Raw genomic sequence first — 23,298 nt, 5'->3', positions numbered from 1 at the left:
CCTCTATGACCCTAACTCACAAATCCTGGACTCCTGCTCATTGCTGAGCCCTTGCTCCCCCCCATCAGCCTCAGACTCTGACCCTGAGCCTGCCAATTATTATTATTATACCTGGGTCCATCAATTCTCCTGCTTGGGTGCTCTCCCCCACCATCATCGCCTGATGGCCGAGGTCCCATTGCAAAAAGGTGATAAAGTTGAGGTTGTGGAGGACTGGAAATTAATGTAGTGTATTGAAGAGGGGTGTCATGGTACATGCAGGATACTGGCTGCTGAGTATTGGATGTATGCCAACTGTAAGTTGATAGGTTGGCCAGGAATGTCATTGGGATCAGCAGTGAGGGTGGCATGAATGGGAAATGGATATATTGAGCAATTTGTGCAGTCTTTCCTGAGATGCTGAGTTACTCTTTAACAGTCATGATGTGGAGATGCCGGCGTTGGACTGGGGTGAACACAGTAAGAGTTTTAACAACACCAGGTTAAAGTCCAACAGGTTTATTTGGTAGCAAATACCATTAGCTTTCCGATTCGTCAGATGGAGTGGAAATGTCACATTTCCACTCCATCTGACGAAGGAGCAGCGCTCCGAAAGCTAATGGTATTTGCTACCAAATAAACCTGTTGGACTTTAACCTGGTGTTGTTAAAACTCTTACTGTATTTACTCTTTAACATAGGAGAGGTTGCCCCGATCAAAGATGGCCGCCGGCAGCGACTGTTGATGAGGCTGTGATCACGTGACAGGGACGGCGGGAGCGCGAGGCTGGCGAGCGAGCGAAGAGCTGGTGTCGCCGGAGAGCGCGGGCCGCCACCATGTCTTACAATTATGTGGTGACAGCGCAGAAACCGACCGCCGTGAATGCCTGCGTTACCGGTAAATATCGTTAGTGCGGAAAGAAGCGCCAGCTCCTCTTGTGCTTACTTTCCCCTGCCCGGCAAAGAAGCTTGGGTTTTGGGGAAGGAAGAGCGGTGGGTTCGGGCTGGTAAGGTCAGGCTTTGAGTAAGGCCTAGTCACAACATTCAACACAGTGAGTGAGTGAGCAGCAGGTAGACGCTGCAGTGATCTTTGGAGCAGTTAGGGAATGCACAATTGCTTCAGCTCTTGATATTTATACAGCCTAATGGTTAAAGTAGGACGTTAATGTTAAAGGGACATTCACTACGTTGAAAAGTGTGTGTCAAGCCTTTGTGTTTTACTTATTAATATCTTCTAAATAACTGAAAATCTTGGCACGGAGAACAGCTTTGAGAAAACCCCTCCCCAAGACAAAAGGTGAAAAGGGCCAAACAGTTTCTTCTTGAAAGATATTGCTTCCTTAAATTTTCCTTGCCTGTAAAATTGAATAAATGTATTTGTATAGATAGGCAGCTTCCTGTTATTTATTAGACACTTTTTCAGATGTAGGTCAAAATAGTGTGTACAGTTCAGCGGTTAATTGTACCAATAGGGCAGTGAAGGGCTGAATTCAGACAATTTAGATCACACACTTCTTCCCTGCTAAATGTACTGAGGTGGATGGATGCTGTCCTTTGGATGCCAATGCTTGTTTATGGCTTATATTTAAAGGCACCCTGTCTGAGCCTGTACAGTAAATGTTGGAGGGTGTTGCACTGTGTTTTATCACAACCAGATTCAATTCTCTACACACTTAATATCTGCACATGTGTGCTTCTAAACGGGACACTGTATACTGGTGGAACATAAGAACAGACGTTTGTCTTACTATTGGGTGCTGACTATATTTATTCCTGCATTGCACCATTTTCACCTCTGAGGTACTTTGGGACATGAAGGTGCTGGTTGTAGGGTCAATAACATATCATTTATCTACAGAGTAAGCAGAAATTTATTTTTAATACTTGAATTTTATTAATGTGAGCTTCACTATATTTGTTTGGCAACTCGAGCCATATCTTTATGATGCTCATCTCTCAAAAACATTCATGGTTTTCTGTGCCTTTTGCCATTTCTCCAAATTAAATGGGTTTGCTGAAAATTTTCGTGAGGATGTTGCCCTTCTGCTGAACTAGTTTAGCATACTGCTCACATTAATTTTTATAATTCCTGTTGAGATGCTCAACAGGATAGCATTTTTAGAATGCAGTCTGCACACCTGCTGTATCTTTCAGCTCCCATTTTAATCCCTCATTTCATCCAATACATTCCTTTTACCTCAAAAGAAAAAGCACAGTCTCAAACACTCTTCATTGAATTCCTCAAGAACTTGGCACTTTGGAAACTGCAGCTGGAACCAAATACAATAAAATACACAATATACATTCATTCTCCAGTGCTGACTTCCTGCACCTTGGTATGGTTTGAAGAAGGATGCTACTAACTGAAGAGAGAGCGTGTTATCATGGAAAATAACAATATTAATGAAACATGTGCCAAACTGATTCTTCCAAAAAGCAATATCATCCTTTAACCGGCCAGTTTTAGGTTGGATGAATGGCATTCACACGATTATTGCTGGGTCAAAATTGTAGGAGTTAAGTTCACCACATGCACTCAAGAAGACCTGCCATCCCCTGGAGAGCAAGTAGGAATGAGCAATAAATGTTGATGTTGCCAGTAATACCCATTTCCTGACAATGAATTAAAAAAAACAAAGCAGTCATATATTGTTTTTGAAGTTTTTTTAAAGTTTAAAGGGGCGGCATTGTGGCACAGTGGTTAGTTAACACTGCTGCCTCACAGTACCAGGGACTTGGGTTCAATTCCGGCCTCGGACGATTGTGTGGCATTTGCACGTTCTCCCTGTGTCTGCGTAGGTTTCCTCTGGGTGCTCTGGTTTTCTCCCACCGTCCAAAGATGTTTAGGTTCGGTGGATTGGCTAAATGCTAATCGGTGTCAGGGGGATTAGCAGTGTAAATAAGCGGGGTTATGGGGATAAGGCCTGGGTGGGATTGTTGTTGGTGCAGACTCCTTGGGCTGAACGGCCTACTTCTGCACTCTAGGGATTCTATGATATGATTCTATGAAATGCAGAAGGAGACATGAAATAAAATAACTGCTGAGTTTTTCGAGCACTTTATGATAGCATCTGTGCAGAGAGAAATATAATTGAATGTTTCAAGTCCAATACCATTCCTCATCTGAAGTGGGGAGTGGGCCAGTGGTATGGTTACCCAGAAGTTAGAGCTGGTTTTAATCCTGTAACTTTTTCCTGGGTAACTATTTTGTATGTCAGATTCAATCAAAAGTTTTGGAGGGTTCCAGACGTAGGGTAATTGACCAATGGAAGTTGAAACTTACTGTGCAATTCTTATGCAGTCCTTGTTCGGGGATGCTCCTATATGGGGACCTCTCAGAGTTTGCCCAGCACATCATCTGGGGTACCTCTGGGGTATGACACCCAGTCGCCAATCTGAAACTGTCTACCACAAGCAGTGGTTGAGGTAGATAACAGCAAGATTTAATGGTAAACTGGATAACCACACAAGGGAGAAAGGACTAAAAGGGTCTGGTGATAGTGTCAGATGATGAAGGGTGGGATGGGGCTCACACAAAGCATGAATGCTATCAGGCTGAAGATCCTGTTTATGTGCTTCAGATTCAATGTTAAATCTGGTCATCACCTCAACAACTACAGGTGGCAGCGAATTCTACTCTGAGTAAATACATTTCTTTTTAATTTTTCTAAATTGGATTTATTAGTGAATACTTTATTTTGGTGCCTTGTTTTGGACTTCCTCACAGGTGGAAGATATTTTCTATGTCTACTCATTCAAATCCCTTCATAATCTTGGAAATCTCTTATCAGGTCATCCCTCAGTCTTGCCTTTTCCAGAGAAAATGTCTAGACGGTGCACTTGTTCATTAAGACAGCAAAGCTCCTAAAACTTGTGATACTCAGCATTTTTGTTGCGGATATTCCTCTATTGGGGTTCTGAAAACTGATTTCTTGGTTGTTCCTTATCTTCTCCAGTGCTTTTTAGTTGTTTAGGTTCCATGAATCAACTCTTGTCTTCTCTTTCTTCTGAGTTCAGATTATGCTTCAAGTTTCGATTATGCTTCATCTAATAAATGGGATGTGAAGGAAGTAATGCATATTTGTTTATAACATTTTCATTTTATTTGTTTGGACTATAAATGAGGAAGATTTAAAAAAAAAGTATGGATGGTTATTTGATACCTGTTGTGACTTTCTCATCAGGTTTACATGGTGTGATTTCATGTCTGAAAACATTGATTTAAATTTGTGTTTTGTTTTAGGTCACTTCACCTCGGCAGATGATCTGAATTTACTGATTGCCAAGAACACAAGGTTGGAGATCTATGTGGTTACACCAGAGGGTTTGCGCCCTGTCAAGGAAGTGGGCATGTACGGCAAGATTGCTGTAATGGAGCTCTTCCGACCAAAAGTAAGATATGCAAATATGTGTTAGACTTTGGCAGTAAGTTGGTCAGATGCAATTTCTATATATTCTGCCAATTCTCTCCTTTTCTTGAGGCACGCCCTTTGGTATTATAAATTAGCATTTTACATGAGATTCCAGACAGTGAATGTTTTGTTATTCAATGGTTGGTTTGGTTTACGTTACGACTAGAGTCCTATCTTGTGTTCACCGCTGTCCCAATGCCCAAGTTTAGCCTGGAATCACCAAATAGTGACCAAGAAAGGGATCACCAGCTGATATTTCTTCATTCCTCCCTACTAGCTCCTGGTGCTGCAACTACTTGCATTGCTCCATTAAAATTTCCATAGAAGTCGACTAATTCAGCACATGAAGGGAAGTAACTTTGGGGAGCCCAAATTGTTCTTTTAAGTAGGATATTTATTTGAACTGAGGGTGGAGGAACCCCCCCCACCCTTTCATTTCTCCTGAATAGTTCAATGGTAGCACAGAACTTGAATGTCTCTTTACAGAAATATTCAAGTTCTGTGCTACCATACAATAGTTTAAATAGCATCTTGGCTTTGTTTATAAAATTTTGTTTTCACCCTTTATGGCACACTGTGAAAGGAAATCCATTGTGTCCAATATATCTTCCTGTGCTGTGAATCATTGGTAGATAATTTCAAATGTACTATTAATGGAGAGTTTTTTTGGGATGGATTTGAAGAATGCTTGATGGGAAATCTATCCATGAAAAGACTGATAAGTGTTGCACCTGTTTTGAAACAGGGAGAAGGCAAGGACCTGCTTTTCATTCTGACTGCAAAATACAATGCCTGCATTCTGGAATATAAACAGAACGGAGAAAACATTGATATCATCACACGAGCCCACGGAAACGTACAGGTAAAATTAAGTTATGCTTCTGCATCCTGATCTCCATGAATTTGGTATTGGAGTATTTAAAAAAAACTTAAATGCCTCTTGGTGGGATTAGAATTTGTTTGAGCATTTAGAGTTAATGCAGGATGAGCACTATAGCTGCAGTGGATAAAATCTGAAATGTTTGGATGAGAGTTCATGCCTGTAGTTCTTAAAGCAGAACAAATTTAGCACTCCACCTTAAGTCCCCTTTATGCACCATCTATATGTTGCCCTTCTGTACCATCATCTGCAAGTGCATTTCAGCTTCTATGTGTACAGTAATGACACCCAACTGATTCTCTTGAGTGCCAACCTCAAGTTCAGGGCTGTAATCATACTATTGAACTATCTGCTTGAGTTGAATTTTATAACAGCCGAATACCAGCTAAACTGAGACCATGTTGATTGGATTTGCTGATACCCAAAGGCGCCTGATTTTGAGTGGATTGACATCCCTGCCTAACTATTCAGACTGAATCAGTGGCACATCATCTTGGGGTTTTATTCTGGTATTCTAACCCTGAACTGATTTTCCTAATCCGAATTTAAACGTGCTTTGTTGAAAAATTTGCTTTGTAAAATTAGGTACTCCGTTTGAAGCTTTTGAAGAGAAATAGGTAATCAACAAAATGAACTACCATGCAAGGCTATTTATGTTCGCAGCTCGGCCATGATTATTTTCTAACAGCTCAAGGAGAGTTAAAAATAATACTGTAAAATCCAAGGTGTGTCTCTGCTGTTCACTTATTGTTTAATAAATCTGTTTGGCAGTTACAACCTTATCCGCAACCAAGTGAAGTGTATATTCCACTGCTTTTATAAATAAAGATCACGTGAGTATAGGGAGGGAAGTGATGGCCTAGTGGTATTATCGCTGAACTGTTAATCTAGAAACTCAGCTAATGTTCTGGGAACCTGAGTTCAAACAGAGGATATGATGGCAGATGGTGGAATTTGAATTTAATTTAAAAAAAATCTGGAGTTAATCTACTGATGATTATGAAACCATTGTTGATTGTCGGAAAAACCCACCTGGTTCACTAATGTCCTTTAGGGAAGGAAATTTGTCGTCCTTGCCTGGTCTGGCCTACATGTGACTCCAGAGCCACAGCAATGTGGTTGACTCTCAACTGCCCTTGGGCAACTAGGGGTGGGCAATAAATGCTGGCCAGCCAGCAATGCCCATGTCCCATGAATGCTTAAAAAAAAACATTGTGTAACCAATAAGTTGAAATGCATTCAGAAGTGCTTTCTGTTTAATCTTGGAAAGCCTACAAACAACCTAGATATTGGGAAGGCCAGACCATGTGCACTTATTGTTCATATGTTGAATCCAATTTTAAAAATAAAAATATAGACGAGAGATCCAAAAAATGAGCATTTTTATGTCTCACTCTAAACTCTCGAACACGTCCTGATTCTGCTTTGATGCTTATATCATATCTGTTCAGCCACCAAAGTTGATCTTTTAGCCATTCTGCACCCACACTCAAGAATGCCTTCCAAAACAATTTTTCCTTGAAGTTCAATTCTCGACTTGAAAAGTCACCTAAAAGCCTATCTTAGGGTGGCACAGTGGTTAGAACCGCTGCCTCACACTGCCAGGGACCCGGGTTCGATTCTGGCCTCGGGTGACTGTCTGTGTGGAGTTTGCATGTTCTCCCCATGGGTTTTCTCCGGGTGCTCCGGTTTCCTCCCACAGTCCAAAGATGTGCAGGTTAGGTAGATTGGTCATACTAAATTGCCTGTTATGGTCCAAAGATGAGTAGCTTAGAGGGATTAGTGGGTAAATGTGTGGGGTTATGGGGTTAGGGCCTGGGTGGGATGCTCTGTTGGAGAGTCGGTGCAGACTCGATGGGCCGAATGGCCTCCTGCACTGTAAGGATGCTGAGATTCTTATTTAACCTTGCTTCTGCTCAGTAGCCCTCTCCTGCTGGGCTTTCACCTCTGTAACGAGTTGTTTTATGTAATATTATTTATGTAATATTTATCTAACACACAAGTATTCAATGAAAACCAAAAATGTTGAAGATCACTTAGCAGGCCAGAAAGCATACATGGAAATAGAAAGTTAAATTTTCAGGTTGATGACGTTTCATCAGAACATTGACAAACATTTAATAATATTCATCCTCTTCAGCTTCACGTAGGCACCTGAACACCTGGTTGTCATTCTGTAAACAATGCTAATATCTCTTTGATGTTTTTTTCAGGATCGTATTGGCCGCCCCTCTGAGACTGGAATCATAGGTATTGTGGACCCTGAGTGTCGCATGATAGGCCTCAGGCTGTATGATGGGCTCTTTAAAGTGATTCCACTGGACAGAGACAACAAAGAGCTGAAGGCATTTAACATCCGTCTGGAAGAGCTGCATGTAATTGATGTGAAGTTTCTGTATGGCTGTCAGGTTCCAACTATTTGCTTTGTCTATCAGGTAAGAAGTCAGATTTTGTGGGTGGGGGGTGGGGTGGGTGGGGGGGGGGGGGGGGGGGGGGGGGGTGGGGTGGGTGGGGGGGGGGGGGGGGGGGGGGGGTGGGGTGGGTGGGGGGGGGGGGGGGGGGTGGGTGGGGGGGTGGGTGGGGGGTGTGACTGAGAGATGCAGTGGGTAAGACACTAACCATTTCTCGCTATCCCAGAGCATTAAGTGTAACACAAAAGGGATACATGCAGATGTGAAAATATTTAGATGCAAGACAAAAGAAAGCTACAAAACAAGAATACTTGAGCAAAATGGGAATGATTGCTTAATGGTAATATTACTGGATTAATAATGCTGCAGAGACAGGAGTTCAAATCATACCATGACAACTGTAGAGAATAAAATGTTAGCCTCATTAATATGAATGATGAAACTTCCGATTGTCATAAACTAATGCCTTGCAATTCTTACCTGGTCTGTCTTGCATGTGACTTCAGACTCATGCCATTGCGTTTGGCTCTTAGTTGTCTTCTGAAATGGCCGAGTGAACCTGTCAATTGTAGACAGCTGACTAATACCTATTCAGGGGCAACTTGGGGATGGGCAATAAATGCTGATCTTGCCATTGACACTTCCCAAGAACAAAAAAATAACAAACGGGATACACAGCGCAAACCATTCAGTCCAACCAGTTCATGGCAGCTTCTATGTTCCACTCGAACCTCTTCCCACTATTCCTAATCAAACTATCAACAATACCTGAATAGGTATTAGTCAGCTGTCTACAATTAACAGGTTCACTTGGCCATTTCAGAAGGCAATTAAGAGCCAAACGCAATGGCATGAGTCTGAAGTCACATGCAAGACAGTCCGGGTAAGAATTGCAGGGCATTAGTTTATGACAATCGGAAGTTTCATCATCCATATTAATGAGGATAACATTTTATTCTCAATTCCCTTCTCCCTTGTGTGCTTACATTGCCTCAAATACATCTGTATTATTTGTTTCAACACTCCCTCTAATGTGGGTTCCAGGTATTCACCACCCTCCTGGGTTAAAAAAGTTTCTAACTTCCCTATTTAATTTAGAATCATAGAATCCCTATTGTGCAGAAGGAAGTCATTTGTCCCACCAAGTCTGCACTGAACCTCTGACAGTGCCCACTGTCCTATCCCCATAACCCCACGTATTTACCCCACTAATCCCCCTAACCTACACATCTAGAAATACTAAGAGACAATTTAACATGGCCAATCCACCTACCTTGCACATCTTTCCGCTGTGGGGAGGAAACTGAGCCACCTGCAGAAAACTCATGCCGATACGGGGAGAACGTGCAAATTCCCCACGGGCAATCACTCAAGGTTGGAATTGAACCCGGGTCCCTGGTGCTCTGAGGCAATAGTGCTAACTCCTGTGCCACCGTGCTGCCCATTTGTTAGTGATTATTTTATATTGATGGCCTTTAGGTTTTGCTCTCCCCTATGCCTACTCTATGTCAAAACCTTTAAGATCTTGATTGCTCCTTGGCCTTATCTTGTCAAGAAGGAAATAGATACAGCATTCATTCCTTCCTGCTAGGCATACCGCCACGTTACTGGTATCATCCTTAAATCTTGTACTATCTAGTACTTCTATTTACACCAAGTTTTAACATGACTTTTTCAATTGTATTCCGTCAGAAATGAAGTCTAGCATTTGATTTGCTTTTTTGTGGCTTTGTTAACCTGTGTGTTGCTACTTTTAGTGGGTTGTGCACTTGTGCTCCAAGATCCTTTGTTCCTTTACTACATATAGAAAATAAGAAATTAAGTAATATGCAACCTGATTGTTTTTCTTGCCAAAATGTAATATCTCACTTTTATCTATGTTGAAATCATTTGTCAATTATGTATAAGTTTTACAAGTTTATTAATATTGTCTTGTACTTTGCTGCAGTCTTCCTCAGTACCAAGTTTCCCCTTCCCACCCCAAAATTTGGTGTCATCTGAAAATTCAGAAATTGTTTTTGATTCTAAAATCCTAACCATTAATAAAAATGTTGATTAACAGTGATCCCAACACTGATCTTTGTGAAAAATCACTTCCCATTTTCTGCCAGTCTAAATAACTTTTCATTGCCCCTGCTCTGTTTTCTGTCTTGAACAGTAAGAAGTCTCACCACACCAGGTTGTGAAACTTCTTATTGTGCTTACCCGAGTCCAACACCGGCATCTCCACATTCTGTCTTGAAGCCAGCTACCTATCCATTCTGCTGCTTTCCTTAACTTTGCATTCTGGGACCTAATTCATTAGTATATTATTGAAGCCCTTTTGAAAGTCTTGATAAATTACTGCCTGCTCTGTTACTACTTCAAAAAAATGTAATGAGGTTGGCAAAGCAAGACCTTCCCTTTTGAAATTCATGTTGACGACTCGTTATATTTTGGTTTCTAGATGTTCCTTTAAGGATTCCATTATTTTTTCTACTGCCAATAATAAGCTGACAGCTTTGTGGTTACCTGAGCATGTTCTGTCTCCTTAAATATAGGTATAATGTTAGCTATTCGCCAATCTTCTTGGACTATACCTTTCTTTAATGAATTGTTAAATTGTGATAATGCCCCTGCTATCTCTTCCCTAGATTCTTCTAAAATGTTATCCATCTGGACAATGGTTTTATTCACTTTGATTAGTTTATTTGTTTCAGCTCTTGCTTTAAATGCAGTTGTTCATTTCTAATCTCATCATCCAATGTCATGTCAACCTTTTCATTCTCTATGGTAAATACTGAAGCAAAGTAACTATTTAATACTTGCTATTTCCCTACCATTACCTGTGATATTATACTGTTCATCATTGATTGGCCTTATTCTGATCACAACTTTCCTTTTATTAGTTTATGCGTCTGCAATATATTTTCACTATTTTGTTTTATGTTCCTTTGTTATGGTTTACCTGCCTGATTATTTTTTCACTTTCTCCTTTATCATGCTCTCCCCTGCTGTCCAGGTACTCAAAACAAAGGGTGATTAAAAACATACCCATATTAAGCGGATAGTCAGATAGTGGCAAAGTACAGATTTGCACTTAACATTTGATGGCGGTCTTATTCAGAGATTACATACATACAGTGCAGAAGGAGGCCATTCAGCACATCAAGCCTGCACCGACGACAATCCCACCCAGGCCCTATCCCTGTATTTACCCTGTGAGTCCCCCTGACATCAAGGGGCAATTTAGCATGGCCAATCAACCTAACCTGGGACGCAATCTGAGCACCTGGAAGAAACCCATGCAGACACGGGAGGACATGCAAACTACACACAGTGACCTGAGGCTGGAATTGAGCCCGGGTCCCTAGTGCTGTGAGGCAGCAATGCTAACCACTGTGCCACCCTTCTTCCCCAGAGAACAGTGGAAGCCAGGGTCACTGAATGCATTCAAGGCTGAGTTACTTCACAGATTCTTGATCTGTGAAGTACTTGTACTTCATTGTAGTGATGTACTGGATGGGAAATGAAAAAACCGTCTTTGTAGTTGGAGCTGCTGTGTTGAGCTTGAGGTGAAGGCACATTAATACCACAGAATATATAGACCTTTGCTTTTCATCAAACCTGTGCTGTACATGACATTGAATACTTGGAAAAGCTAGATATCTAGTACCTAGAGCATAAAATTTACTAAAAGCAAAGTTATAAAGTGTTGAAGTTTGCAATGACTTGTTTTCACAATTTGTAGTTTTCTTCATTTCACTGATACAGTAATTTGGTTTTTTGTCAGCATTCTAAGTTGGAGGGGGCACACAACATTCTCATCCTTTCCATGGATCTCAGCCCTGCAGGTTCAGTTTTATTTGCTGAGCTTCCCTGTTTCACTGTATACATTTTTTATGGATGTCATGCATTTTTAGCAAGTAGGCGAAATCATCCTGAGGCATGTGGTTCTCCATAACTCACTGCGGTAATGGGTGGAAAAGCAGTTTTATGTTCTTTTTTCCCCCCTTGTTTTTAGAGCTGGATAGGTTATGACCAAGATCAGGAACTTGCCTCACATGGAATTGCCAACTTATTGATATATTTTTAAGATTCCTTTTGAAATTTTTTATGCTCTTTTAGGATCCCCAGGGACGTCATGTAAAGACTTATGAAGTATCTTTGCGAGAGAAAGAATTTAACAAGGGACCCTGGAAACAGGAAAATATGGAAGCTGAGGCATCAATGGTCATTGCAGGTTGGCATCTTACCTTTTATAAATAAAAATCCTTGGAACTATTCTACTTTATCAATTTATGCTCGGAGGGTTTGTTGAGTGAAGGCACTGAAGCTGAGATAGCAGTCATTTTCCTCAAGTTACAATAAGAAGAGTACACAAAGATGCACTATCCAAATTAACTGCACTAAAACAGCTTTTGATTTAAGATACCTGTGCAGCTACACAGTAAAGTTTAAAGTACCACACATCAAAATATTCAGGCTGCTCATGACAGAAAAATTTAGAGGAATCATTGATTGTGAGGTTAGTCAGCATGAATAGCAGACAACAAAGCCTGATTATATTCTGAACTGCTTTTCTTCATTCATTCAAGGGATGTGGGCTTCGGTGACAAGGCCTGCATTCATTGCCCATCCCTAATTGCCCTTTTGAAGGTGGTGTGAGCTGCCTTGTTGAACCATTGTAGTTGATATAGTGTAAGTACACCCACACTGGGAGTTCGATTCAATGACAGTGAAGGAATGGCAATATATTTCCAAGTCAGTATGGTGAGTGGCTTGCAGGGGAACTGCTAAATGGGGTGTTCCCCTGTAGCTGATGCTCTTGTACTCCGAAATGGTAGTGGTTGTTGGTCTGGAAGGTGCTGTCTCAGAGTCTTGGTGATTTCCTGCACTTTCTAGCAGAGGTCACTAAATAGAAATCAGGATTAGCAATCCTGATTAATTTTCATTTACCCTTTGTTAGTCAATTGCAACATCCCTGTTATTGTCAGGCTGAGATCAGTTAACTCACTGGAGACTAGGAATTGAACATGAGACCCTGTTGATCAGTATACTTTGGTATCAAATCAGACAGTGAATTTAGCCACTATTGTTGACACTTTTAACGATCTGTTTAAGTAGAGTACTTATAAAGTTTTATTCCACCCTGATCCTAGAGCTTCTCTGTATTTCAGTGGTTGGTAGCTAATGCTTTATTTTATAGTCGTTGTGTTGCCATACAAAATATCACCCATATGCTGCTTAATTTTCTTTTAAAAGTTGATTAGCCTTGCTCCCTGACATATCTAAGTATCAAATTAAATCAGATTGTCTTGATTAAAAGTTGAATGCAAAGAATAGTTGCATTGTAGTAATGATTGATGTACATGTGTTTTGTCAGTTCCAGAGCCATTTGGAGGAGCACTGATCATAGGACAAGAGTCCATTACATATCACAATGGAGACAAGTACCTCGCAATTGCGCCACCAGCTATCAAGGTATGAAATATCAGCAGAACTCAACAATAATTCTGAGCAAAATAATGGAAAACCTTTGAAACTTTAATTTGTAATGTGTGCAGATTCCTTGGTCACTTGAGCATGACATGAGCTAACTTGTCTCTTGTTTCTAATCTTATGCAGTATAGTCCTTTGCTGTTCTTTCAGGTTTTTGCATATAAAGTCATTGTTGGCAGGAAACAGGACAGTGTTTCTGGCTGATATTTTATTGTGGCAATGTAAACAATGAACTACCCAGTACTTGAAAAGTATGGCAGAATTTTTTTTTGCTACCTTTTAGAACGCATCCTCGCAAGTCTCAACAGATCTGCGATGTTGGGTCTTCATTATGTTCTGTCCTTTCAAGACTGACATTATGAAGAAAGACCAGATGCTTCCAGAACTTGCACTGATGTAGAAGGTTATATAGAGATACCAGACTTCTCTTATGCATAGTTTAGTCTCATTCTCCTGCTCCCCATCCCCCCAACCCCTGCAAAATAAGATCCTGGCTGCGTGATATTGCATACCCTGCTAATAGGGAGTTTTCCAATGCTTTATCATTCTGGATTGCTTCTTAGTTTTATACTCTCTATGGTAGTAGTGTTGCTACTGAGTCAGATGGTTATGGGTTCAACCCTCATAAATAAAAGTTGAACATGTAAACTAGGCTGATATTTCTGAGAGCTATTAAGTGTGTGCTGCATTGTTCAAGATGCTGTTTTCCAGATAAAATTTTAAGCTGAGACTTTATTCAAGGGATGTAGAAGAACCCATGATGTGTCCTGATCATGATTTATGCTTCACCAAGACCACTGAAACTGATTGACTGGTCATTATCTCATAGTGTTTATGTGCACAGATTCGCTGCCGCATAATAATAACAGTGCTGAGTTATTCATTGACTAAGACATTTTGGGACTTTCTGAGCATGAGAAAGGTGCTATATTAAATATACGTTCTGTTTTTTCTATATGTGGATTAGGAGATTTGGGGTAGAAGGTTTTATTGCTTAAAGGGTAATGCAGTTAATAGCAAAGGACATCAAAAACATTGAAATACTTCAGAGAATTGTGCTGTCAAGGAACCTTGCACAACTGCCATACTTCACCTTCAGCTGTGCTGGAGACAGGTGTTTTGAGCATAATTGCGTCATTGGCCTAGATTTTGCAGTCAGCAGTGAAATAAGGGCCCTCACCATTGACTTTAAAGCAAGGTTTGCTGATTAATTTAACAATCTCTGTGGTGAGAGCTTGAGCTGTCTTGACACAGTTAGTTGTAGCTTTGTTTAGTGAGGATTCTCTCAAACGGCAGTGATGCCATCAAGCTGTGCAAATAGCCAATCACATCAGAGTTCTCGAGGATGGCTAACCGGGAAATGAAAAGCACTAATAATCCAATCACTTTTTAACAACTTTACAGGGAGCAAAATAAAGATTGGAGCATCATACTCATGGGGTTCAGGTAAAAGCTAAATATGAATAATGTTAAAGTTACTTAATTCTAATGGAGGGATTTAAAAACATTCCACAGGTATAATTTTTCAGGGTCAGATTGGTTGTTCAGCAATAGTTATTACTCAAGTGGGCATTAAAAACCACATTGTATTTTGACAGCGGGGAGGTTTTTGCCAAATATTTGGATTTCACTGATTGCAGACGTTGTGGGAGGTCCACAGTGCAGTTTGTGGCAGTGCAATGAGGTAACAGACTGTAATTTCAGGACATCCATATTAATTTTTATAGTGTTCTTCGTGCCCACTGGGCATCTCAAAGGGCTTTAAAACCAATGATATACTTTCAAGTATAGTTGTAATCTGTTGTAATCTAGGAAATGCAACAGCCAAATTGCACACAGCAAACACCTACAAACAGCAATGTGATAATGAGCAGATCATCTATTTTTCTGATATTGATTAAACGATAAACATTGGTCAGGGCACCAGGGATAATTTCCATGCTCTCCTTCAAAAATGGGGCCATGTGATTTTTTTGACATTGGGCTTGGGCAAACATTTAGCCTGAGGAACACCTTTGGATATGGAAGTTGTATTGGAAGGGTGGTGGTTGTGGCCATCAACACTGAATAAATGAAGAATTATAATAAAGGTACATTTTGGTACAAATAAACATAAAAGCTTAATTATTAAGATAAGGTGGCTCACCACAGCCTTTTTAAGGCCAATTAGGGATAGGCACGTTTGTTGGCCTAGACACCCTGGCCCACACCCTGTGAAAGAGTAAAAAAAAGTCATTGTAATAATGTATTACATACAATAACAAACCAGACATACCCACTTGTTCACTCATTCTTGGCTTAATCCAGTTAGGAACCATTGAAATTTAAAAGTAAATCCGAATACTTTATTTTACCACAATTATACCACAAGATTTCACTTTTAAACAAAACAAACTTTATTACATATTTGGAACAAATTCAACAAAGCAAATATGATTAACCTAACAATATGGTTTCTAATTTCACATGTTTCTTCTTCTTCTTCCAAGAATTGTCTTATAAGACACATGAATCTTAAAAGTTATTTACTTCTGTAGGGACCATCCATAAGAATGTTACAGTCTTCCGGAGAATTCTCCTTGGCTCTAGTTATTCTTAGAGATAAAATTTTATTTTACCATCTCTTGAAAAGATCCCCCAGTCCCTTACTCTTGGTTACTCTTCAATACTTTCAAGCTAATTCAGCTGAGTATTTTCTTTTGCAAAATACACTGTGAGGCCTAGATTCTCCCACTAGCTTCAAAATGAGCAATCTTCTCGCTTCTGTTCCCTCAAACTGAGGTTAAGCTTGACCTGCATTCTACATGGCCAGTGATGACTTAGTTCTTTATTCTGCTTATGGTGCAGGTCTATCCAATAATTGTCATTTACTTTGGCTAACCTCTCAGTCAGCTGCAAATTGCTTCAGTTCCAAATTAAACCAAACTCAGTAAACACCCAGACAGGCGGACTTGCAATGAAACGCACCATGTCTAGGCACAGGGTCCTGACCATTGGGGGGTTGTGTGTGTCCTGTGATAGCTGCTGTCTGTGGCAGTTCTTGGACACTAATCGGAGCCTGATGTCACTCTGCATTGCCCGTTGATAGGCTCATTTGTATTTGTTGTGCCTATTGACAGGCAATGGAGAGCGACATCAAGCTCTGATTGATCTCCCCATAGAGCTGGAAAACATTGATCCAATGTCCCTGAGGTGACTAGGAGGTAGCGAGGCCACAGTCAAGGTGAAAATATCTTGTGTTTTTGCAAAAAAAAGCATCTGGTTTCTCGATCTTGATCCAGGGTTGAGGAGGGCAGGCAGCCAGCAGTGAGGCAAGGTTGAGTTGAAATGCGAGGCACAGTCATTGATGGGAGCAGGGGCAACTCGAGGAGTACTGGCAGGCCACAGCCAGCAGCCAGGCAAGCTGGTCGTCGTGAAGATAAGGTGTGAGATGTCAGTAATCGAGAGCCCAGACCAGGGCTAAGGAGGGTTGGGCAGGCCATAGCCAGGCAGCCAGCAGCAAGGGCAATGTTGTCGATCAAGGTGAGGTGTGGGTCATTGAGTGGAGCACCCCCAGGCCAGGGCTGAAGAGGGCTGGACAGGCAAGGCCGCAGCTAGGCAGCCAGTAGCAAGGCAGGGTCATCAAGTGGGATGAGGTGCAAGGTGCCGGTCGTCGAGGGGAACTACAGGACAACCTGACCCCCAGGCTGAGAAGGTCAAAAAAAGCCTGCTCTTCGAGGAAATTCATTTTCTTTAAAATCAAGATCAATATGAATTGACTACCAATCTGGCAGTCAAAAATGCAGAAAATTGAAGGCGAGGCAAGAGAACGAAGCTAGGCGAAAAGACAATTGTCATTTTACTTCAAAAAGTTTGAAGTATTGAACAGTGCACAAACTGCATATTCATCCTCATCTGCCAAAAGTATGGGTGAATTATCTTATGATCTAGACTTGCCGGTTTCCAGAGAAGCCACATTGCCTGAAAAAGTTGAACAAGAAGTGGAATTTGAAATGGCAATGGAATGACAAGCTATTTCTTCTGTTGAAGTGAGGGAAGAAATCTACCATGAAGATGTTGCCTTCGGGCCAAAATCTGTTCCACTGGGCATGTTAAATATTTTGTACTCGCAAATTTGAGAAAAAAGATTGATATTGGAGGCTGAAAGCAGTTTAGAAGTCTTCATATGTCCCATTTTCTGGGGGTGAAGTCGACTATATGTTTGCAAATTATTCCCTTACTTGAGTAAAAGGAAACAAACCTTCGTTGACGTGTTGGAAGAGATATTGCTGATTATGAAACTTCCAAAGCTTGTATTAAAGCTATGTGTGCGTTCGTTCAAAGATGCAAATTATCTGGAAGAATATGCGTTATGGGCTCAGTTTGAAAAGGAGTGCTCTTACTAGAGGAAAACACTGAATGTGGTATTGTCATAGTCAAACTGCTGTCTTCTTTGTGACTCTTAAGAAGACATGATGAGTCGTCATTATCAACTTGAAGAGGTAATATTTTGGCCTGCTTTGAACATCTCAGTGAATTTCATGAGCTTCGATAAGAGCATTTGAAAAGTTATATTGTGGCTTCGGGAAGACCCAACTTTTTAACGCACAGAACCTACAATGACTTTATCACTATAAAGGTAGAGTGGCTCAATAATTCAGTAATGATATAAAAGATGCCAAATACTATTCCATAACAGTTGATTCAACACCAGATGTGAGTCATATGGACCAATTAATATTAACATATGTGACTAGCGACAAAGTTGTAGAGTGATTTATTTGGTTTGTCCAGTTACAATCCCACTCTTCTGAGCATCTGGAGACAACTGTTTTGGAAATCATTACAAATTTAGGTTTAGACATCAAAAAATATTGTTGATAATGCCAGAAATATGGCAGCAAAATATTCAGGTCTATAAGCAAGACTGAATAATGCAAATGTGCATTATTCATCCCATGTTCCAGTCACTCCTTGAATTTAATCTGCAATTTTGCAGCTGAATCCTGTGAGGGGGCTGTACACTTTCTTGACTTTGTTCAAAACTTGTTTTTTTTTTGTTTCCACATATCAGTGGGATACGTTGCAATTACAGTTGAAGCAGGCATATGGAAAAAATATGACGGTCAAATTTGACATCAGGTGGTCCACTTGTGCAGATGCTGTTTGGGCTTTGAAAATGAACTTTGTTGATGCAAAGGAAACCTTATCAGACACAGCCCCATCAAATTCAGAAAACCATGTTTGAAAGTTGGAGCAAAATCCTTAGAGAAGTTTGAGAAGTGTGATATTGTTGTTTTTACTGTTTTGTGGCACCGTCTACATCAAATGCAGTCAACAAATTTCTGCAAACTGTTGATACAGCTTAATTAAATGCTGCACAGTTGTTAGCCTCAGTTAAAAGGTTTGTCATGGAAATTCGAAATGACTATAGCTCGGTGGAAGTAGAACACTAACATTAACAACAAATACATGTCCCTTTGAGATGTGTACAAAACAGGAAGTTATTTTTCAATGAAACTAGAGACAATGAAATCACTTTAAAAGGAAAGAGAAGGTAATCGTTGAGACTGTTGATGTTATTTATGACAATGATGGTAAAATTGCAGAGTAAAAGGGAATCTCTGAAGAAATCTTTATTTTATCTGCTTTTCGACAGAACATAGAACATAGAACAGTACAGCACAGAACAGGCCCTTCGGCCCATGATGTTGTGCCGAGCTTTATCTGAAACCAAGATCAAGCTATCCCACTCCCTATCATCCTGGTGTGCCCCATGTGTCTATCCAATAACCGCTTAAATGTTCCTAAAGTGTCTGACTCTACTATCACTGCAGGCAGTCCATTCCACACCCCAACCACTCTCTGCGTAAAGAACCTACCTCTGATATCCTTCCTATATCTCCCACCATGAACCCTATAGTTATGTCCCCTTGTAATAGCTCCATCCACCCGAGGAAATAGTCTTTGAACGCTCACTCTATCCCCTTCATCATTTTATAAACCTCTATTAAGTCTCCCCTCCGCCTCCTCCGCTCCAGAGAGAACAGCCCTAGCTCCCTCAACCTTTCCTCATAAGACCTACCCTCCAAACCAGGCAGCATCCTGGTAAATCTCCTCTGCACTCTTTCCAGCGCTTCCACATCCTTCTTATAGTGAGGTGACCAGAACTGCACACAGTATTCCAAATGTGGTCTCACCAAGGTCCTGTACAGTTGCAGCATAACCCCACGGCTCTTAAACTCCAACCCCCTGTTAATAAAAGCTAACACACTATAGGCCTTCTTCACAGCTCTATCCACTTGAGTGGCAACCTTTAGAGATCTGTGGATATGGACCCCAAGATCTCTCTGTTCCTCCACAGTCTTCAGAACCCTACCTTTGACCCTGTAATCCACATTTAAATTTGTCCTACCAAAATGAATCACCTCACATTTATCAGGGTTAAACTCCATTTGCCATTTTTCAGCCCAGCTTTGCATCCTATCTATGTCTCTTTGCAGCCTACAACAGCCCTCCACCTCATCCACTACTCCACCAATCTTGGTGTCATCAGCAAATTTACTGATCCGCCCTTCAGCCCCCTCCTCTAAGTCATTAATAAAAATCACAAAGAGCAGAGGACTAAGCACTGATCCCTGTGGCACTCCGCTAGCAGCCTGCCTCCAGTCCGAAAATTTTCCATCCACCACCACCCTCTGTCTTCGATCAGATAGCCAGTTACCTATCCAATCGGCCAACTTTCCCTCTATCCCACACCTCCTTACTTTTATCATAAGCCGACCATGGGGGACCTTATCAAACGCCTTACTAAAATCCATGTATATGACATCAACTGCCCTACCTTCATCAACACACTTAGTTACCTCCTCAAAAAATTCAATCAAATTTGTGAGGCACGACTTGCCCTTCACGAATCCGTGCTGACTATCCCAGATTAATCCGCATCTTTCTAAATGTCCGTAAATCCCATCCCTAAGGACCTTTTCCATCAATTTCCCAACCACCGAAGTAAGACTAACCGGTCTATAATTACCAGGGTCATTTCTATTCCCTTTCTTAAACAGAAGAACAACATTCGCCACTCTCCAGTCCTCTGGCACATTCCCCGTGAAGTTTGGATGAGAATGTTAAAGTCACTAATAAGAAATTAAGTGAATTCTACTGGGAGGACATAGACACAAAAACAATTCATTCATTTCATTGGTAGTAGAATCCCTACAGTGCAGAAGGAGGCTATTTGGCCCATCGAGTCAGCACTGACTCTCTGACTGTGTCTTACCCAGACCCTCTCTCCCGCCCTATCCCCGTAACTCCGCACATTTACCAAGGTTAATCCCCCAACCCTATCTTGGGGCATTAAGGGGCAACTTTGCATGACCAATCCATCTAACCTGCACATCTTTGGACTTTGGGAGCAAACCGGAGCACCCAGAGAGAACCCACACAGACAAGGGGAGCACGTGCAAACTCCAAACAGATAGTCGCCCAAGGCTGGAATTGAACCGGGGTCCCTGGCAGCAGTGCTAATCACTGTGCCACCCCAATGATGAGCTCTGTACTTTGAGATCACTAGCTGATTTGTATAGACTTGTGCATGGTTTGCGGGACAGCTTTTCCAAATGTGGAAACCATTCCAAACTTTTTTTGAACAATACCTGTCACAAATGCTTCGGTGAATGTTCTTTTTCTGTATTGAAAAGAGTTGACAATTATAATAACGATAACGTAATTGATGATTTTGTGAAGAAAACGTATAGAAGAAAAGCTATCTAAATTGCCATGCCAACAAGGATGAAACAAGAAAATCTTAATCTGCCCCTCTTCCATGTTCTCTTGTTTAAATTCTGTTTTTCAAAATGGACCATTTCTAGTCTGATATAATGGCTGCAGCTGGCCACATGCTGATAGTTCTAACCACCATCGCTCTCAAGACTGGCCTTCAGAAAGTCTCTTCTAGGACAAAGAATGGAATCCTGCCAGACAAACCCACTGATATTGGACTTGGACTCACTGGACACTCCATTCACGTGAATTTACGGCAATAACCTCTGATTCTGTGAGAGGACGGAAGGAAGTTGACTTTTCAAACTGAAAGAGACTCAAATATACAGAATGGCAGTGAATGCATCTTGTTAATTAGAATATTTGTTCCTACACTAAACTGGCTCATTCTATCCCACGCTGGTCTGTGCTGCAGTGATGTCATTGGCTCATTTTTCCATCTCATTGCTCATCAAGTTCCATGTTTGCTCGCCTCAAAACTCATATTATTGACCATTTTTATTGTCATTCTGACAAGAGGTAAGTTTGGATTTCAATTCAGTAATTACTCGTATAGGCGTGTTTTTGCAAGTTAAAAAGCAGTTAAGTAGAGATTAATTTGTATTTTTGCGGCTTGGGCCTTTGCGTTTTGTGGGATGAGATTAAGTAGGCATGAAGTTATTGGGGGAGGGAAATTAGGTAATTGGGGGGCTACAGAAAAGGAGAGCGTGGGGCCCCTCAAAGTACAAGTCTGCCACTGCACCCAGATAAATTGAAATCAGAGAACTTAACCCAAGTTCCACCCATATCCATGATAAGATGGCCTGCTTTGGGCTGTCCTCAAACCGATCTTTTAATCATCCTTCATTTGCAACTTTTTTGATCTGATTACATGTTTTTTTTACAGCTTTTCAGGACTTACTGAATGCTTTTAAGCTAACTTAGCTCAAAGCCCCAAATCAAAAACATCTTCTGGATTGAATTTTTCTGGTAATCTCGAAAGCCCCTTACTTCAACTACCTTTCTAGCTGTTAACCTCTTTTTGATTTCATTTGATTTATTTTATTGTCACGTGTAATGTTATACAGTGAAAAGTATTGTTTCTTGTACGCTATACAGATAATGCATAACGAACGTAGAGAAGGAAAGGAGAAAGTGCAGAATGTAGTGTTACAGTCATAGCTAGGATGTAGAGAAAGATCAACTTAATGTGAGGTAGGTCCATTCAAAAGTCTGATGGCAACAGGCAAGATGCTGTTCTTGAGTCAGTTGGTAAGTATCCTCAGACTTTTGTACCTTTTTCCCGATGGAAACGATTGAAGGGAGTATATCTGGGGTGCGTGGGGTCCTTAATTATGCTGGCTGCTTTTCCGAGGCAGTGGGAAGTGCAGACAGTGTCAATGGGTGGGAAGCTGGTTTGAATGATGGACTGGGCTTTGTTCACGATCCTTTTTAGTTTCTTGCGGTCTTGGACAGAGCAGGAGTCGTACCAGTCTGTGATACAAACCGAAAGAATGCTTTCTATGTTGTATCTATAAAAGTTGGTGGGAGTCGTAGCTGACATGCCAAATTTCCTTAGTCTTCTGAGAAAGTAGAGGCGCTGGTGAGCTTTCTTGACTATAGTGTCAGCATGGAGGGGGGACCAAGACAAGTTGTTGGTGATCTGGACACCTAGAAAACTTGAAGCTCTCGGCCATTTCCACTTTGTCCCCATTAATGTAGACATGGGCAAGTCCTCCACTATGCTTCCTGAAGTCGATGACTATCCTTCATTTTGTTGACATTGAGGGAGAGATTATTGTCGTTGCACCAATTCATCAGATTCTCTATCTCTTTCCTGTGCTCTGTCTCATTGTTTGAGATCCGACCCACTACGGTGATGTCATCAGCAAACTTGAAAATCAAGTTGGAGGAGAATTTGGCCATACAGTCAGAGGTCTAGAAGGAGTATAGTAAGGGGTTGAGGACACAGCCTTGTGGGGCACCGGTGTTGAGGATGACCGTTGAGTCTGTGGGTTCGGAAGTTCAGGATCCAGTCGCTGAGGGAAGAACCGAGCCCCATGTCATGGAATTTAGAGATGAGTTTCGTAGGAATAATGGCGTTGAACCTAAAAGTGTAATAGACTCCTTGTTCTAATTGCATTTATCCCATAAGTTAAACGTTAATTTTGAAAATTAAAATTTGCCTCTAATATATTAACATGAACCATGAACTAGGTATTCATAATAGCAGTTGGCCACCTGGGGCTGATTGATGTGTTCCCCTTGAAAGTTGTTTGGAATAAACATTACCTGGCCAAAGTAACAAGAGGACTTCAACTTTTGTGTTTAATTGTCTGATCCCAACAGACGCGGTGGCAGTTGGCATCATCAGTTACAGTGCCATTTTCTAA

The 23,298-nt window shown here is 41.1% G+C and overlaps 1 protein-coding gene across 1 annotated transcript in view; it reads left to right on the top strand.

The window, feature by feature from the left end:
- The first annotated feature begins 732 nt into the window (after positions 1 to 732).
- ddb1 (damage-specific DNA binding protein 1) overlaps positions 733 to 23,298 on the top strand; it is a 73,144-nt gene continuing 50,578 nt past the window's right edge. The window contains exons 1-6 of the mRNA XM_078220521.1: positions 733 to 876; positions 4,222 to 4,370; positions 5,136 to 5,252; positions 7,484 to 7,705; positions 11,789 to 11,903; positions 13,047 to 13,144. Of these exons, the coding sequence (XP_078076647.1) occupies positions 816 to 876; positions 4,222 to 4,370; positions 5,136 to 5,252; positions 7,484 to 7,705; positions 11,789 to 11,903; positions 13,047 to 13,144 (762 nt within the window). The 5' untranslated portion in view covers positions 733 to 815. The remainder of the gene's footprint in view (positions 877 to 4,221; positions 4,371 to 5,135; positions 5,253 to 7,483; positions 7,706 to 11,788; positions 11,904 to 13,046; positions 13,145 to 23,298) is intronic.

This window comes from Mustelus asterias, chromosome 9, assembly GCF_964213995.1.
Source record: "Mustelus asterias chromosome 9, sMusAst1.hap1.1, whole genome shotgun sequence".
NCBI classification, from domain to species: Eukaryota; Metazoa; Chordata; class Chondrichthyes; order Carcharhiniformes; family Triakidae; genus Mustelus; species Mustelus asterias.
Note: the sequence above shows the minus strand (reverse complement) of the source record. Positions and strands in the feature narration are given on the sequence as shown.